Source organism: Spodoptera frugiperda, chromosome 28 (assembly GCF_023101765.2).
Source record: "Spodoptera frugiperda isolate SF20-4 chromosome 28, AGI-APGP_CSIRO_Sfru_2.0, whole genome shotgun sequence".
Classification (NCBI taxonomy): Eukaryota; Metazoa; Arthropoda; class Insecta; order Lepidoptera; family Noctuidae; genus Spodoptera; species Spodoptera frugiperda.
Genome location: NC_064239.1, coordinates 5,557,372 through 5,576,444, shown reverse-complemented (window position 1 = coordinate 5,576,444; position 19,073 = coordinate 5,557,372). Strand labels below are relative to the sequence as shown.

General features: G+C 33.2%; 3 protein-coding genes across 4 annotated transcripts; 2 read left to right on the top strand and 1 right to left on the bottom strand.

Moving 5' to 3' along the window:
• Positions 1-123: 123 nt before the first annotated feature.
• LOC118281580 (uncharacterized) lies at positions 124-5,349 on the bottom strand. The gene is made up of 3 exons (XM_035602188.2): positions 5,179-5,349; positions 4,620-4,873; positions 124-4,493 (listed from the first exon to the last, which is right to left on the bottom strand). The coding sequence occupies exons 2-3, from the start codon at positions 4,837-4,839 to the stop codon at positions 3,088-3,090; spliced, it is 1,626 nt and encodes a 541-aa protein (XP_035458081.1). The 5' UTR covers positions 4,840-4,873; positions 5,179-5,349; the 3' UTR covers positions 124-3,087.
• Positions 5,350-5,717: 368 nt separating this feature from the next.
• On the top strand, positions 5,718-12,896 carry LOC118281585 (rab3 GTPase-activating protein regulatory subunit). 2 transcript variants are annotated; one of them, XM_035602197.2, is made up of 9 exons: positions 5,718-6,020; positions 6,095-6,306; positions 6,625-6,874; positions 7,305-7,476; positions 7,871-8,020; positions 8,315-8,567; positions 8,873-11,401; positions 11,521-11,718; positions 12,023-12,896. In XM_035602197.2, exons 1-9 carry the CDS (start codon positions 5,939-5,941, stop codon positions 12,197-12,199), a joined length of 4,023 nt encoding a protein of 1,340 aa, XP_035458090.2. In that variant the 5' UTR covers positions 5,718-5,938; the 3' UTR covers positions 12,200-12,896. The 2 variants fall into 2 exon arrangements, with proteins under 2 accessions (XP_035458090.2, XP_035458088.2); XM_035602195.2 differs by having other exon boundaries at positions 6,089-6,306.
• Positions 12,897-14,517: 1,621 nt separating this feature from the next.
• On the top strand, positions 14,518-18,864 carry LOC118281587 (T-complex protein 1 subunit delta). The gene is made up of 11 exons (XM_035602199.2): positions 14,518-14,751; positions 15,423-15,475; positions 15,566-15,655; positions 15,843-16,010; positions 16,139-16,280; positions 16,517-16,725; positions 16,838-16,977; positions 17,059-17,263; positions 17,445-17,727; positions 17,812-18,023; positions 18,300-18,864. Exons 1-11 carry the CDS (start codon positions 14,646-14,648, stop codon positions 18,315-18,317), a joined length of 1,626 nt encoding a protein of 541 aa, XP_035458092.1. The 5' UTR covers positions 14,518-14,645; the 3' UTR covers positions 18,318-18,864.
• Positions 18,865-19,073: the final 209 nt, after the last annotated feature.

Here is a 19,073-nt window from a genome sequence, read left to right as displayed (position 1 = left end):
ACCCTTTGCCCTTTTTATACCTATTTAATAGCTAACCACTCGGCTGATTACTTGATAACTGATTACCTCATATGGAATACATCTTACATAGTAAGTAGAAGGTACATAAAAAAAAACAAAATATATCAATAAGAACTTATATTTCTTCTTAAACATTTGATTCTTATATCTTCAAATCAATATTTCAATATAATTTACTAGGTACATCCATACCTAAACATAATATTAAATACACAACATCTCTAAAATAATATATATTTTTGATTTATATAATAATAGCTACACTTATATTAGTTGTCTACTTCAGGGCCCAGTCCGCCATGGCAATTGGCGTGTCGGAATGACGAACATGTAAACTGCAGTCTTGGGCCCCAGATGGCACACTTCAAGTAACATTAAATCTAACCACATCCTCATCCTTATGTCTTACCATCTTTGAACAGTTCAGTCAAATACTTAGTAAAAAAAAATACAAAATGAACATAGCTGATATAAAAGTCTTTGGTTCGTTAAACTTTTAAAGCGACACATAGACATGAACAGTTCATGTCATGGTGTAGAGATTGGTCATCAACCAATATTATGGCAAGGTTGATAGTCCAGGGTGCGCCAGACGTTCTAAATACCGACATTTGGAAAGGCTCTCTACATGCACCGCAATATACGACTGATAACGATCAGTTTCACAAAAAGCGACAATAAATTATATTTAGCGCTATAACAACTTATCTGCTAATTTAATCTACTTCCACAAAATATAATATGGTTTTTGTTTTTGGTACAAAGTATCTACTACTACATACATTCAATGATAATTCAACACACGTTAGAACATCACCATTACCGTTCCACGAACGATTTACTGATTCCCTAAAGAGGCCATTTGAAAATCAAAAGATCGCTCCAACAGATGGACGTAGATTACACTGACAAAACAGTCTTCATTCATTAAAAAATGTTATTTAAACTTACTATTAAGTTCCCAGTCTAGTTTCCAATTGAACAAAATTTGAACGGTTAAATTTCTTTCGAAATCATTTTAGTGATTTTCATTATTTGTTTATTTTTATAGAGTGCATTTTATTTTTAATAGGTAATTCATATTAGTATCAATTCATCAATCTGAAATGTTAACATAGTAATTTCACTCAAAGATATGTAAAGCAAATAGTTGAACTGTACAGATTTAACTAAATAGAATCAACAATAAATAAAACTGTTCAATTTATAACTGGTTGTCGAAGTCGGACTGTACAGTTAAATCATAAGGTGTGTAGCGTGCATAACATAACATAACGTGCGTTTTATCCCAAAAGAAAATGTACATTACAGTGCAGAGATAAGGGTGTTTTGCTATGTTGATATTTCACATTGACACTTCGATGCTTTTCAACTCTGCGCTAATGTAAATTAATCTTTAATAATCTTTGTTAATTAGGTAATTACCTTTTTTATTAAGCATTGGCCTGCCAGTTCCGTTACACAACGATCAACAACTATTTACCTATACGACACATATTTTTACTTATTCCAAAATATTTACAACCTTTTGCGACATTTTAATTAGACATACAAAGCGCTTAATCTACCTACTATTACAACTAATTCGTCACTTATCTCAAATCGCACATTTTATTATTCACTAAATACATTGTTGACCATTATCACCACTACATACGTCAAAAAATAAGTAATTATACAATCTTTATTGTACTCTAAAAATAGGTGACACATTTTTGTTTTCATTTTTAAATATCCATCCCTAAATCCGAAATTTCCTGTGGTCTAGATATGATAAATCCATGATAAATCTTTGCTTGCGTTTGAAAAAGTAGAGAGATCAATACAACAGAGGTCTAACATTAATACAACAGACACTTGCTACATCTATACAATGACATTGTTTTACATGAAAGTGTTTGCTTTGGTTTATTCTATGTCATACTGTTATTTTATATCTGATTATTTATTAATTTACTAATTACTATGTAATAATTCAAGTTTTGGATCTATGTCACTAAGATTGCACATACACATCATTTAATTGTATTAATAACTTCCTAGATACAACTAGTATGTTTGGATAAATTTACTTTGGCAATAAAATGCAATATGTTTACTTGTAAGCAGGAACTACTAATAAATGAGTACACTGAACACATTATTGTTGATCATAAATGTATACATTACATAATGTACCTTAAGTTTAAATTATATTATCTATAATTTATAGGCTGCCTAAAATAATATTTAAAAATGATCATGTAGAGTCTAAATATAACAAATAAATAGAACATACATAGGAATATTATGATAGACAAAATTAGCTAATATTTTCAACCATTATTTTTTATTTTCTTTTACAAAAACCGATGGATTGCCACAAGAAAATATTAACCAAGCTGTATAATTCTCTAATGGTCAGGAATTTTGGACATCTCATTTTGTGGCAAGAATATTATTATAGGTACATAAATTGAGAAAATCCATAAAGATATGTTTTACAATAGGCAAAATAATTAATTCATGTACCCACAGAGCTGAGCACACTTCCAACTACATAAAGCACTGTATACTTACTACAGTATGTTGCTGTCTTTTTTATTACTATTCATGAATTAAATTAAGAATAACAATTTGCCAGCTCATTAGTTATGTCATATCATAATCATTACTCTTTAGCCTCTTTTGCAGCTTTTAATAAATCTACTAGTATAGCGTGTTTAATGTCATGCTTAGGCCGACCTTACACATTTTGAGGCATTTTCAATTTCCTCCACTAATAGATTTTTACGAATATGCAAGGATACTTTGCATCCTTACTATATACATATAAAGTTATAAACTATACATATGGTTACAGCTTTAATTTACTTAGTAAAAGATATAATATTATCTTCATTAGGTGTATCACTACAAAAAAAAAGTAAGTCTTCCCAAAAAAAAACAAAAATCCTGATAGTAAATGTCTATAAATCAATTTGTGCATACCTTTAAGATACTAATTTGAATTCAATATGCTGCTGATGGTTACTGCTATCATAATTAGTAGTATATACCTCAAACATATCGTGCAGAGCTCTGAAATTAACTATTTACTTTGTTTTTGTCATTAGTAGCTGGACTTCCGCAAATAATATTACATGAATTATGCCTAGTTTTTCGAGTACCATCTCCATCACAATCTGCTCCAGAAGCTACAGATGTCAGTGCAACCGTTTTATCGAAATCAATTGTGGTGTATCCTATGGCAGCTGATGGCGCAGCTGTGGAGTTGTTGGTAAGATTCACTTTTTCTACACTGCACTGTGAAATGAGACGACCACGAGGCTGTGATGAACATGAAGCAACACTTTCATTTTTTGAACTGCTGAAGGACTGGCTCTCAGGTGAAGTTAAATCTCGCGTCATCTTAACTATTTCCTTATTGGAATCAATATCCAATATCGCGTAGTTAACTTCCAGTTCCTCCACTGGTGACATGGATGTGAATGTATCAGACTCAGAAAATTTTTGGTTGTGTTCACTTGGTGCAGAGAAGCTTAATATTTGTTTGGCATTTTTCGCATTTTCACCCAAATCACCTAGAGATAAGTTTGCATATGTATTTAATATCTCTGGTTTATTCCCTACCGTTAGATTGCAATATTCCACTTGTTTAGGTGTCAATGGAGTTGTAGGAACAGTATCATTCTTACTGATATCTGGTAGATTAGAATCATTGGGAACAATGTTCATATAGAGCCTGGCAGATTCCTGCTGCAATAGTAGCAGCTGCTGTTGTTGGTACTGTTGTTGCTGCTGTTGTTGTTGTTGTTCCAAACTTAATTGTGCATAATGCTCACTAGAGTTACTCAATGTTGGTGAGAGAGGACTGTTAATCTGTTTGTTGGAACTATTATCATTCATGTATCTACTTTCAAGGAATCTGGTTTCATCTTCAATGTCTCTCATTGTGTTCAAAGCAGTTTCTTGACGCAGAGTATTGCGCAGAATTGCTAAATCTCTATTGATATCATTTGAGTAAACATGCCTATTATCTGGGGCACGGTTCTCCAGTGCACTTTCACCCTGATTGTTATTGGGTTCCCTCTTAAAATCTCTTAATTGATAGACATTGGTGACTTGATTTGTACTGGATTGAGATCGTGGATACAGAGGCATCACTTCCAAAATATCTGCACTGGATGGTGATCTTGGAGACTGAGAGACATTTCGTGCAACTTGTGCATTAGATATAATGCTCGGTAAATTATTGTTCATCACAGGTCGAGTATTATCAGGTTGGCCATTATCTATAGAAGAACGATGAACTACACTTGCCTGCAATGTTTGCCTGCCTTGAGGAGATGGAGTTAATCTTGATACAGGATATGGTACAGAATCATGGATCACATTTCGTAATTGAATTTGTTGCTGTAGTGTGCGAAATAATAAAGATGCTCTTCGACATCTAAATGCATATATGCCTTCCCCAGTCTCACATCTTCTACCTAAAAGTATTGACACAAATTATTTAGTAAATTTATTCATGTAATGAGTTTATTAAGAAGAAAAAAATGAACCTAACTTGAACAACAACAGTTTTGTTAAAATAGCAATGTTATTGTGGAATATACCTGATTCAAAGCTGAATATGTCCCCTTCAAATCCATATCTTCTCAATGAATGCAAAGGCCACACAGTAGAGTCTCTGCCTTCTCTATACAATATTATATCAGACTCTGTAATCTCCAACTGACCGGAGCACAAATCGGCACCATTTTCGTCAATATTTACAACGCGAAACACATTGGGATGCAAATCTGAAGTTTCCTTTTTGCTGTGTAAACACCCCATTACATTTCAAAGCCAACTGCCATTTATATAAAACCTAAAATTTTTTGCAAAAGATGAGTAAAATCTATTTATTATTTAGTATATTTCACTATGAAGACAATTATACAACATCGTCATTTATGTCCGAAGTGAAAACGCAGTACAACTTCATTGAGTTAAGACGAAGAGCATATGGTTATTTTTGAATGGTTAACTATAGTAGGTAAAAAAATAATCAATCACGTTAAATTCAACGCCTACTAAAGATATTGTAATTAGTAAGGATGGAAAAAAACAGTTGTCCTTTGTCTTTATCTATCTCATAAAATTTGTTTATCCAAATATTATGGAAGCATTTACCAAAATGCACAGGTAATAGAGGTCTTCGTTCCTGACTTATCAACGAAATATATTATTGTAGAGAAAAGAGAAGATGAAGATCTAGAATAAAATAAACTAAGAATCAGGCAGACATATTCTTGACAAACACAGTACTGTGCCCTTCTGTGACGGCTGTGATTGTTGACAGTGACACTAATTTGACATGAGTTAATTAATAGAGATAGGTACTCTACGATCTTTGCGACGTGAATGTTGAACTATCCTACTAATAATATTATAAATCATTTGTTTTTATGTTTGCTTATGGTCTGAATTAACACAGGATTTTTGATACCATGGGAATCAGAAACAGGGACAATGCAGCTGGTATCTAGAAGTTATAAAGCTATAAATTAAATAATAGGTATGTATTTTTTTAACAAAAACAGATTTTTGCATAAAAATTGAATTATTTCTGAACAATATTTCTTATTTCTTTTAATTTACTTCAATATAGAATATTTTATTTACTGGCTATAATGATAGCCTATTATCTAACAGCTGATGTATTGATGTCAAACAAGATTAATCAAGTGTCAAAGATGTGCCAATTCGCCAAAGTGTACGAGTTCCATTTTGACTAATTGGAATCTACTTTGTTTTGTGTTTTTTTTATTTACCTTCTCCAACTACCGATAATTTTAACTAGTGTTCATTGTTTAAACTACACACTATTCTTATTGTAAAAGGGGTTCGGACCTCAAGAGGTCTGTTTGCCAAACAAAGAAAATAAATAAAAATGTCTTGTCAAGTGGAACAAATAGCTGATTGTGGCGATTTATCCAGTTTAGGAAGAGCTTTATTTATATCAGAAAAAGAAGGTATTGAATTAGTCTTCACTAATCATCAAGATTGTCATTTTGGTTGTTGTTATTTCACTTTATTCAAGTTTCAGATGAAAATTGGCTTCCCCAGTGTACCATATCTTTGTCTTCATGCAGCAGTTTATTGGCAGTGGGGTATAAAAGCCGTCTGTGTTTATTAACCAATCAGTGGATTAGTCTTACGAGTAGTCGCACATTCATCATCTCATGGAGTGGAACATTACCTTCAGACATAACAGCTGTTCTAGCATTAGCCATATGTCCATCACAGCAATCCTCTCAGGTAAATATTGACTTATGTTTCAATATCTCTTTAATGTGTTAGCAACTTATTAATGTTGATTTAGATTTCAGAATAAAATTAGTTTCTGCATACCTGCCATAATAAATATAAAAATATGCCAAGTTCTGTGTGAAATTGTACATTTACTGTATTTATTTATTTAATTATTGAACTCTTTATGCACATGAATGAGTATTTGTTTTCAGACACATTTTAATATCCATATTTATTCTGAAGTGTGGAGTGCCACAAAGTTAAAAACTTTAGGAACTGCTGTTGCAATATCTTTTCTTACTGATTTCCCCTTTTCTGTTACAGAATGGACCTGATTGGTTTTGTATAATAGTTGGTTTTAAAAATGGCAGTGTTGGTTTTTATACTGATACAGGACATTTGCTTTTGCTAGAAAAATTAGATGACTGTCCAGTTATGAAGATATCTTGCCATACTGGAACTTATGGAACCTTGCCTGATGATATACACATCCTATTTTCAACTTGCGAGTGTATTATCACAGGTTCAAGCCTGTATCAAACACTCAGGAATGCTAAGGCACAACTAGCTAGAGGTATTATGTATAATTGTAGTATGTATATGATAAATACATTGATATCAGGGTTCGAAAATATCCAATATTAATGATATATATCCATATTATATGAACAAGATGTTGCTATTTTATAGTATTATTTAGATATGTATATTTTTTGCATGTTTTACATAAACAATCAATTATTTAGAAAAACTAAAATGGTATTAAAGGTTTATTTATACATATAGGGAAGTATTTAAAATCAAACAAATTACTCTAAAGCATAAAATCCTCTAGATCAGGCAAAATTGATATACCTATATCACAAAAAATCATTAGATTTTCCTATATCCAATTATTATTTTAGGTGCATTTTTCAAACCCTGATAAACTTAAATACAAAATAAGCAACAACTACAAATTATGAGGTTCTGTATAATTTATGTTCTATAATTTGTTTATATAGTGAGAGCTGGTATACAAGGAGACTATTCAGTCGACAGTCGTAGCATCAATATAAGAAAATGGACCTTCTCTGAACAAGAAGTTATAAATGACGCTTCTGTAGTGGGACTAGACCTCAAGAACACTTATGATCATTTGTTAGCTGCATCCACTTATGGGGGATATGATGTTTGGTAATTTCAATTTTGTATTATTCTCCTTACATTCTTTTGCACAAATGTGCTATAACTAATTACTTTGTAAATCTAAATAGGTAGTACCTAGTCAATCATTGTGCTTTAAACCAATGACATAATTCATATTTATAAATGTAGGTAGTCACTTGAAGACTACTTAGAAACCTTCAACTACATAATTTCTAATATTGAAGATGGTTGTCTCTTTCAATGAAAATTAGTTTCTGTAAAAACGACTTTTCTTGTTTATTACATATTTGAATGAAATGAACACATTAATATTATTTTTCACACAGAAGTAAGAAAAAAATTAAATTCTTGAATGAAATTAAATAGCTCATTCAGCAAATAAATGGTACAATACTTATTCAAGTGACACTTCATATTACAGGTATCGTTCAGTCCCACCAGTCAATACTTTAATACTCGGAGCGGGTGTTAAGCCATATGTTGGTTTTCACTATGCTCTTGAAGGTGGAACAGCACCACCACTCCAAGACGTAGCAAGGGCTGTTGCGAATAAGATCAAGTCGGCTCTTCCGTGAGTACTTATCCCATACTACTTCCTTCTAATAATATATGTTTTATGTATATTTATCAATCTTTTATGCAAAAACTATTGAACAGATCTGGATTTCTTTTTTGTGGAACCCATTTCCACGAGCAGAGGGATTTACTAATAGTAAGCAATCAGCGTCACCCATGGACGCGGAAAAGGATTTAAGTTGGAAGTAAGTTGCCAACCTTTTGAGGATGCTGTGATTAAATGGGAGTAGAATTAGGCGTGGGGTAACTGGGAAACTTGTTTAATTTATTAACTATATTATTTTATTAGAGGCTGGCTCGGCGGAGGCTCAACAGAAAATACTACAGTTGGAAATGAACCACTGATTCGCTCCGAGGGTCTGTCAATGCGCAATGGCTTGTTTGATGGACAACGCAACGGCAACTCCGTAGCTGTATCACCTGATCGCCGACTTGCTGCCATTGTGGACAGTTTAGGCCGTGTCGCAGTTCTAGACGTGACTCGTGGACATCTAATTAGACTCTTCAAAGGTTGCAGAGATGCACAGTGTGCATTTGTTCAGGTTTGTATTATACCCAGTGATATAGTGTCCGTTTTGTTTAGCTACCTTCATTGCGACTAGAGGAGAACTCTATTTACGCCTTGAGAATCAAATTTGGAATAACAGATTCTGCAAACGTGGTCCTAGCAGTGTTTGAATCTTTTTATCGACAACTCAACTCTCGCTTCTAATAACAATCGTTAGTTTGCTCGACTAGTTTTGAACAGTATGGAGCTTATGTCAAAATTCTATCGACAACTGACGTAAATTAAGTGTTCTTTGTATGAAGTAAATTAAGTGTCTTATCACTTGTCATTTCTTTACAGATATTTGAAATGGAAGACAAGAAACCGAAATTGTCTATTGTAAAAGATCTAAAGCGAGCAATATTCTTAATTATATATAATCCCAAAAAAGGCCTCATTGATATAAGAATAATGCAAAAAGGAAACAGGGTGGCGGCTTTTACTGCGACCAAAAACGGCCTTCTTCTATACAATACGTGCGGTCTAGTCGGTGCAGTGAAAAATTATACGTACAAAAAAATTAATTTGCCTGAGTTTCAATGCGTATTAATGGACCCAGATGGTACATTAAAGAAATTTAATATTCCATTCTTTTATGCTCTGGAAGGAGAATACTCTCAAAGATCTAAAGACCTGCACGTTTTGCGAGATTTACGCGTTTACCTTAGAAAATCACCCATGGACTCTGAAGATTTTGTCGAAGAATTAATAAAAAAAGTCACTGAATTAAAAACACTGGATTTGAAAAAGCATTGTTTAGATATGTTAGTAAGGAAATATGAAATATCTCCGAAAATTGTTATGACTTGTCTAAGTCTCCTCTGGGTTAGCATTGAAAACGAAGAATTGACGGATCAATTAATTGAAATTAAAAACTACTTTGCAAATCTTGCCCTAGCAACTTTATTCTTTAGACATATGAATGGAGAAAACGTTGATGACATGCGAGATTTGGTAACTAAAGTACACAGCTACAAAAATCTATACACAGAAGTCTCAGAAGAGACTGAAGCTGAAAAAGCTGAAATAGATGAAAATACTGAAACTCCATGCTTTGAACTTTTGGAGGACGACAATTGCATCTTAGAGCGATTATTGTCCCTAGCAAAAGAAATCAATTACAAAGAACAACATGCTAGAGTAACTTTTGCCGTTAATAACACAAGCGCGTACAAAGAATTTCTTTCATGTTTCAATTTAGATTCTAAAGATGAATGCATACGCTTAAAGTCTGAAACTACAACAGACCAAATGAATACTCTAGCCAGTAGCACATTTAAATCTATATTCAAACTAAATGATGTCACACTATTAAGTAATTTCGTAAGAGAGTGTAATATGGACCCTAAAGAAATAGTAAAACTATTAATTATGCAGGTAATGAACATGCCATTACAAGATATTAATTTGGAGCTCATTGAGAAACTGATACAAGTTTTATATTTCTTGTGCAATATTATAGAAGATGCAACACAAATAGCTTATAATGAGACATCACCATGGTGGCAGGATGTTCGCGATGTATTAGTGGATATGCCGTGTCCCTTGAGGAGCATGATAGTGGCAATGGCTTGTAAAGCAGTCAGTAGAATATTTGAAATAAAATGTCAAGAAATAGATGACACTCTGTGGGAATCCGTTACTAAAGAAAATGCCAAATGGGGTATGCTAATCGGCAAGTTGGAAGATATTTCCATACTTAGCATTATACTCATGTTCAAAGATTCATTTGGTGAAAATGCTTTACCGAAACTCCAAATGACTGATTTTAACATAAATCTAAAATATATTTACACAAGAGGAAATGGATCTGTGACAGAATTAATAGCGAAGTGGTTATGTAGTATGGGCGTTATTCCGGAAGCTATCATAACTAACGAGTTATTTGATAAATATGCTGGTGTTGATTTAGAAACACACTTTGATAACAGCGAGGACGACCATGACTACATTTATATGATGAACAATCGTTCATATGTTGACGATAATCCTGAAATATTTAAATGGCTTTCTCTATTGAGACTACAGTTTCCGTTAAGTACGTCTTCAAACTACATAATTGCTAATATGTGTTGGGAATATTCAATAGCTTGGCAAAAGTCTATGCAAAGTTGTGAACTTCTCAGCACAGTCAATCATTGTCTAAAGAGCATATCAGATTTACATATACGACTAGGTTTATATTCCATAATATGGTTTACATACATCAAGCATGTGTTTGAAGCAAGTTGTCGGCTAGTTAACAAAGTGGGCCGGCTACCAAAAGATCCATTGTGTCTTCAAGATGTGGGATTTGACAGTACAGTTATGATTAAATTTCTTGAAATTGTTACAACGTACTTGGGCGAATTCTTAGAATGTTCGCAAATGTCAATTAGTCACGATAAAGCAAACATTCAATATGAACAAATTTGGGACGAAAGTACGCCTTCTTTAGTGGAGGTGGCTCAGGATAATAAGAGAGTTAATAATGATATATTAAATTTGAACTATCAACTATCGTGCACAGTGTACTACATGTGTCATTTTAATGTAAAAGTATCGAAACCACTAGACAGCTTGTACGATATTGATTACCAGTACATATTTGATTCATTAATCGATAGTAAACACACTAGAGAAATAAACATGAGACCATCGGAAAAATTAAGAAATCCAAGATTCAAATTTATAACAAAACTTATTAGATGTGCTGTAGATACAATAACTACTACTGATGAATTTGGATCACCCGAGTATAATTGTGGGGAATGTGTTCCTTGGATTGAGAAAATAACTATTCTAGCAGAGTTATGGAGCATCGACATTGATTTTGTACGACGTCAGCAGGTAAAATATACATTTACTCTCTCGAAATTATTCAAGGTGCTATGGTATCATGTTTTGGTGACACTGGCCTACCCTTTGCATTCATTGGTTTGTTATAAATTACCTCTATCTTATTTCAGGTGATAGCTTTGTACCACCTTGGATACGATTCATTGGCTGACAGAATAATAACTTTGATTAAGGAACCAGAAGTACTGGTCCCACCCATTCTAGCAATAACGACACAAAGATTCAAGAGAAGTTTGGAACAATCAAGCAATCAACCAGAATGGATAGTAACAATGCCACCACATCTTTACAAACGTCTCCAGAATGTAGTAAGTATTTTGTTCTTTTAAGATTTAACTTAGGATTTGTAAAGGCTTCCTAGGATGCCAGCGATTGCTGCCGCCAAATAAGCTACAAGTCCCAAAAAAACGTTTTGTAAGGTAACCAGCTCTTGTTCTGGTCTAGATTGATTCACTGAATTGCCAGTTGCTACACTACGGATAGCAAGTACGATTCACGCGGTCGAAGATGTGGACTGAAGCTATTTTTTTTGGGCAGAAGCTAGTTACTTAATAAACTATCTCTGTAGGTGTGTAACTCATAATGTTATTAAAATTTTCTTTTTTTTTATAGGCATTGGATACTTCAATACCAGCTCATCCATCTTTGACTACAACAAAAATGGTGCTAAACAGTTTGCTTTACCAAGTAGATCAAAAAGAAAACTGCTCAGCAAGTCCTCAAGACCTTAAAGCTTTAGAACTCTTTATGGACAACTGTGACGTGTTGATATCATATAAACTACACTAATGAATATATAATTTTAACTACACTAATGAATTAACCCTAATATTTTATTGTATGGGTCATCATGTTTAATTCTTCAAAGTAGCATGAGAAATTCAATTATTAAATAATAAATAAAATTTAAAAATAAATTAATCAGCAATGCTTTACTCTCTCCATTTGTTTATTGTTCTATGAGCTCATTTTACATATAAAAATCAAATTATATTCTCATAGCTACTTAATAGATTTGTTTATTAAAAAAATAGCTATGTTAAAGGTAAAGTAAGTACTACAATATATATTATAATTGCAATATAATAAAATTTCGTAACTACTGAAACTTTCACACGTTTTTATTTTTCCTTATACTTGGTACAGCTCTATGACCACATGTTAGAAATTGAAATGATAAAATTATGGTATTGATTTTAAAAATCTATTTATCATTAATTATTTACCTTCAGTAATTCATTTAAATTCAGATATTTTATATTTATAGAATGTATTTTAAAAAATCTTACTACCCTACCGGAAAATATGAAGAGGTCTAAAGCTTACTTTGTGTGTTGTAGTGAAGAAATTGTTGATATTGGTTAACCTTTTGAACGCCACGGACGTTTATAGACGTCGAACGAAATCGTGCCAAACACGCCACCGACGTCTATAGACGTCAAGAAAACGACATTTTTTAAATACAAAATAAATATACTAAATTAAGTTTTCTGTGTTTCTTTTTCCTATTATTTCAAACTACTTTAGTGAAATATTGTAAATTGACACAAAGATATATTCATTATTTGAATTCACAAGAAAAAACAATCGTCAAATATTGCTAATCGAAATCCGTAAAATTGTGTATTTCCCCACGCCACGGACGTCAAGACACGTCAGCTAGTGATGGGTAGGTAAGGTAACTTATATTCCAAATTTATGAAATATTTTATTGAAAGTAGCTTACTATTACTTTGACAATTACTTTTTACTGACAAATATTCGTATCTGAATATTCCTAATGTATAATATTTAAAAAAATGTGGAAAAGAACTTATAATTGATATCCTTAAATCGATAGTTTACTGTCCACTCTCGCGCATCCCTATGTAAGAGCTCATAGACAGTTACCTGTACGCCACAGACGGGAATGGACGTCAAGCGGTGACGTCATTAGCGCTACGGGAGTCTGCTAGTGCTTTACTACATTTATTATTATGATCGGTGGTAATATTAAAATTTGAACAGCAAAAGGACTTGGATGACATAAGTTTGCCAAGTTTCGAAGAATCCGACTAATAATTATATGTAAAACTAGCGACCCGCCCCAGCTTCGCATGGGTGCAATGGTGATATATTATACCTGTATTATACATAAAAACGTTCCTCATGAGTTACTCTATCTATTAAAAAAAACCGCATCAAAATCCGTTGCGTAGTTTTAAAGATTTAAGCGTTCATAGGGACAGTCAACATGACAGAAAAAGCGACTTTGTTTTATACTATGTAGTGATGATTAAATTGTTTTAAATAATAAAATATTATTATTTTTTATGTACCACAATATCACATGATCACATCCCTACTCGCATGCGAGAAAGTTGTCAAAAGTCGTGCCAGCCACGCCAGAGACGTGTCTTCACGTCGGCGGATGGCGTCACGAACCAGATTAGTGATGTACCTTATTATATTATTGATTTATTCATTTGTAGTTCTAATGTTTGCTTTTAGGTTGCTTAGAACTTAGTAACTGCTGTTTAATGATAGTATGATACCAAATAGGGTCAAGTTAAATAAAAGACCAATGCAACGAATAATATTTATTTAAAAAATATAGAACGAAAAGCACGGATTCATTGGTTATCGATAACTTTTCGTTAAGATGTTGGAATCACTATTTTTTTTGTAGGTTTTTGTACTGAATTTTTGGCTTGGCGTAGAAGGGGCGCCGATGTGTTTACGCTCTGGCGTTCAAAAGGTTAAGAAATCAAAAAACAAGTGAAAAATATAAACGTCCATAAAATTTTCAGTGTACTGATTCTACTCTTTCAATACAATACAACACACATAGATATAACACAACTAGTACCACAATACGTGTGGGCCTGGTTATCTACAATATTAACAAGCGACGCAGATAAGACACTACGTTACAAATGCTCTAGTGGCAAAAGTATAACTATTTGATAATAAACAAATTTACAAGAAGATATAACGAACGCCTATTTATACCGTGCATGTCCAAATTCTTTTAAAAAAAATATAATTATTATTGTTGCATGGTTAAAAAATCTAAAACGAGTAAAGCGTGACTTCTGTCATTGTCAAAATTGACATGTGACAGTGTCAAGTGTCAATCTCTGATAGAGCTCAAGTTCGGTAGTGGGTGAAACAAATGAAAATATCCCTAAAGATATTTTAATCCGATTTCATCTTGAATTTCACTGTGTTTAATTAAATAAATAAGTTTATAATCATGGCTCCGAAAGCTGGTGGTGATTCTGCTAAAGTTAATTCAGCGGTATATAAAGATAAAAGCAAACCAACTGATATTCGGCTGAGTAATATAGGCGCCGCTAAAGGTAAAAACATCTGAAACTTATATTGAAAATTTTGAAGTATTTATAAAAGAAGGATTGTTTAATGACTAGTAATAATCAACAGTAACATGAAAACCGAAGGTTTAGTCCTGTAACTAATAAAATCTACGCAGTAAATCGAAAATAACTCGTGATTTATACTCAGGCTCTATGGTTTCTACATAAATCTTTGTTATTTTATATTAATAATGCCTTATGGTTATTATTTGATCTACACAAGCCATTCAGTAACTTATATTGGACATCAATTCCTAATAAGTATTTAGATAAGTAACCAAAACATTCAACACCTCTTAATTTTTTTGTACATTTTGTACTTGAAGAGGTAGATCATGTGTCAAGTTTGCCATTATATTATCCTTGATTGTTTATTTTATTAGATTTTGTTGGAATTCTCAGAGCAAAAGTAATACACATAAATGTCATAACATTGACTTGAAAACACAGCATTCTTGTATATTATATGTAAATATTAAATATATAGGTACAATATCTTCTTTGTTATTTATTATTATAAATTGACTACATTGATTTTACCAATAAGTGGTACTGGTAAATAATGTTATTGTATTACACAAGTGTAAACAAAAGAAAATACAAAATCACATAAAACTGAATAAAATTGTAACTAAGTTAATTTATATTAATTTCAGCTGTATCTGATGCTATTCGTACGAGCTTGGGCCCTCGTGGTATGGATAAAATGGTACTGAATTGAATTTTATGACTTACAATTTAATAACATAATTTTTGGTTTAAAATTTTATTACTTTATTTATTGATAAAATACTTACAGATCCAAGCCAGCAATGGTGAGGTAACCATTACCAATGATGGTGCGACAATTTTGAAGCAAATGAGTGTGATTCACCCAGCTGCTAAAATGGTAAGTCCTTATCATAAGTTAAATAATTTTAGATTTATATTATTTTAAATCCAATTCTGGTAAAAAAAGATTCAGACATCTGCATTCGCATTCACATCTACATTAATCAATGTTGCATTTTTACAAAAGCAGATTTACATCAACAAGGGTCATAGACAATTGTTAAAACAATTTCTTTAATATTCAGTTGGTGGAGTTATCCCGTGCCCAAGACATTGAAGCTGGTGATGGTACTACATCAGTAGTAGTGATTGCTGGAGCTCTGCTTGATGCTGCTGAGAAACTACTTCAGAAAGGAATTCACCCAACTGTCATCTCTGATGGTTTCCAGAAGGCATTACAATTGGCTTTGCAAGTAAGTATTTTTTTATTTATTCCATTTTATTATTTAGTAAAAATAAAATATATATCCTACTATAAAAAAAAATTCAAGAGGTTTTGAAATGGGACTAACTAATTTATGTTTTTTTTTTCTTTGATTAGGTGGTTGAGAACATGGCTACTCCAGTGGACCTATCAAATGAGGATGCTTTATTGAAAGCAGCTGCAACATCTCTGAACTCTAAAGTTGTTTCACAACATTCTACAATTCTGGCTCCTATTGCTGTTCAGGCTATTCGTGCAGGTTAGTGCCTCATGTTAGTCGTCCACATGGTTTTAAGAAATTGAAAATATATTTGTTAATACAACAAAAAGGGGGTATATATGTTAAAGCAAGTAAACATCTAATTCGTTATTTTCTGTATTTTATTATATGGGTATTTTGTTATTTTACATAATTTATTTTCTATTTTATCATTTTTGTTATTTTACATAGATTGTATGGTTTGTTGACTTCTTTCTTCTGTTACATTTTTTTAGTTATGGAACCAATAGTTGGTGGTGTGGGTGCACGAGTTGATTTGCGCGACGTAAAAGTTATTGAGCGCATTGGAGGTACAGTGGAAGACACTGAATTGGTTCAAGGGTTGGTAATCCCACATCGTGCCTCGAATGTCAATGGCCCCCATAGAATTGAGAAAGCCAAAGTTGGACTAATCCAGTTCTGCATTTCTCCACCAAAGACAGATGTGAGTGCATAATTATGTATAATATTAAACCAATTTCATATGCACATGGTTTCATTTCATCACAGTCATCAACATCATGCAGTTCTAAAAAAACAAATTTTTATCATTCTAGATGGACCACAATGTTATTGTATCTGACTATGCTGCAATGGACCGTGTTTTGAAGGAAGAACGTCAGTACATCTTGAATATTGTCAAGCAAATTAAAAAAGCGGGTTGCAATGTCCTTTTGGTGCAAAAATCTATTTTACGGTAAGAATATTTATTTGTGTTGAAGAATTTTTTGCAGCAGAAAAGGGTGGCAAAATATTAATTATATTATTTTTCTTGCAGTGATGCTCTGAGTGATTTGGCTATTCACTTCTTGGATAAAATTAAGACAATGGTAATTAAGGACATTGAACGTGAGGATATCGAATTTGTATGCAAAACTCTAGGATGCAGACCAATTGCTTCTCTGGATCATTTTACAGCTGAAAATCTTGTTAATGTCGATCTGGTTGAAGAGGTCAATGAGCCTGCTGGTAAATACATCAAAGTGAGTATTTTTCTGTTTTTTATTTTTTATGGATCGGCCAATGGTAAGCAGTCTGCTGCCTACGAACATTTGAAACACCAGAGGGATGTTGGGGAATCGGGTTTTGGGAAGATTGGGAAAGGGGGTATGAAATTACTAAACAATTCAAAATCTGTGAGTGGTAATAAATTAATATTTGTAGATGAGTGGATGCTCTGCGGGTGGGCGCACCGTATCAGTGCTTGTGCGCGGATCTAGTGGTGCCGTGGTGGCAGAAGCCGCGCGGTCTCTGCATGACGCGCTGTGTGCCGTGCGCTGCGTGGCGCGCCGCCCCGCACTAGTAGCGGGCGGAGGCGCACCCGAGGCGGCCGCGGCTGCAGCACTTGCCCGAGCCGCGCTGACCGCACCAGGCGCAGACCACTATTGTCTTCGTGCCTATGCCGATGCTCTAGAAGTTGTGCCCTCCACGCTTGCGGAGAATGCTGGTGAGTAGATTTACTTAAATATTACAATGAAACTGATAATATGGCTACTTAGTGCTCATGCTTATGTTATTCTTAATATCTTAGGGCTGAACCCGATTGAGACGGTGACTGAACTCCGCGCGGCCCACGCTGGTGGCGCGGAGAGCGGTGCAGGATCAAACGCTGGCGTCAACGTGCGGCGCGGTCGCGTCACTGACATGCGCCAGGAGCACGTACTGCAACCACTCCACGTCACCGCCTCTGCTTTAGGACTCTCCACTGAAACCGTGCGCGCTATACTCAAAATTGACGACATTGTAAGTACAATACTTATTACATTACATTGAAACATTTTTGTTTTCATTTACCCGTGGTGTGCCGGAATGAAGATCTATGCGAGACACAATGTATTTTCTATATTATATACCGGCAGACAAGAGGTTAAAGCTCTGAGGTTAATTTTAACTATGGATATTGTAGTTTAATATATGAAGTCTAATTTTATAAGATGTCCCAACATAACTCATATTTTCTATACTAGTATTAAAACCAGTAACTACACTGGTATTAATTGTACTTGTTTTTTGTTTCAGGTAAACACATTAAATTAGGAGCAAGAAGCTTTGCATTATTTCAGTGTTTTAGTTTTATTGAGTAATTTCTTCATTTAAAACGAATAATACTATAATACTAAAGAATTTAGTATAATAACTATTTTAAACTATAACTATGTCTTAACAATAAAGATGAAGACAAATATTTAGATGCTAGGTTTTGATCCAATAACTGCAGTACACAAACAAAAATGTCTTATTCTGTTTTCAGTCAGCCAAAAATTCATGTTATGGTATTGAAATATACATATTTTACTATTGCCTTATATAATCGATTATCGAGTTGTACTCTATTTACCACAATATGAAGTGTATGCATTTAGTTTACTGCAAACAACTGATGTTTTAAGTGCACTTAAGATTCGTCTACTATGTCATTTTTCTTTAATAAATATTAGTTTTACAATATACATTTGATCTTTTGTCTTGTTAACCAGATATGCACAATGCTTGTTACAATGAAAAACTGTTTCTTTTTGCTTTAAAATAATTTGAGTATTATTATATGAATATTTATTTCTTAATAAACCAAAATTAACGACAAGTTTTAATATTAATTTATTAAATTACCTTTTACCAAGTATGCACCTACCTTTTCCATTCATACTTATCGATATGTGCTGTCCATCAACACTCCCATAAAGTATAACCCGTGCGCGACAGACTAAGAGAGAGAGAGAGCGAGAGATGAGACTAAGCGATAATACGTCACTTACGAATTAAAAAATAATTAGTTTGTCGATTTGTGTAATA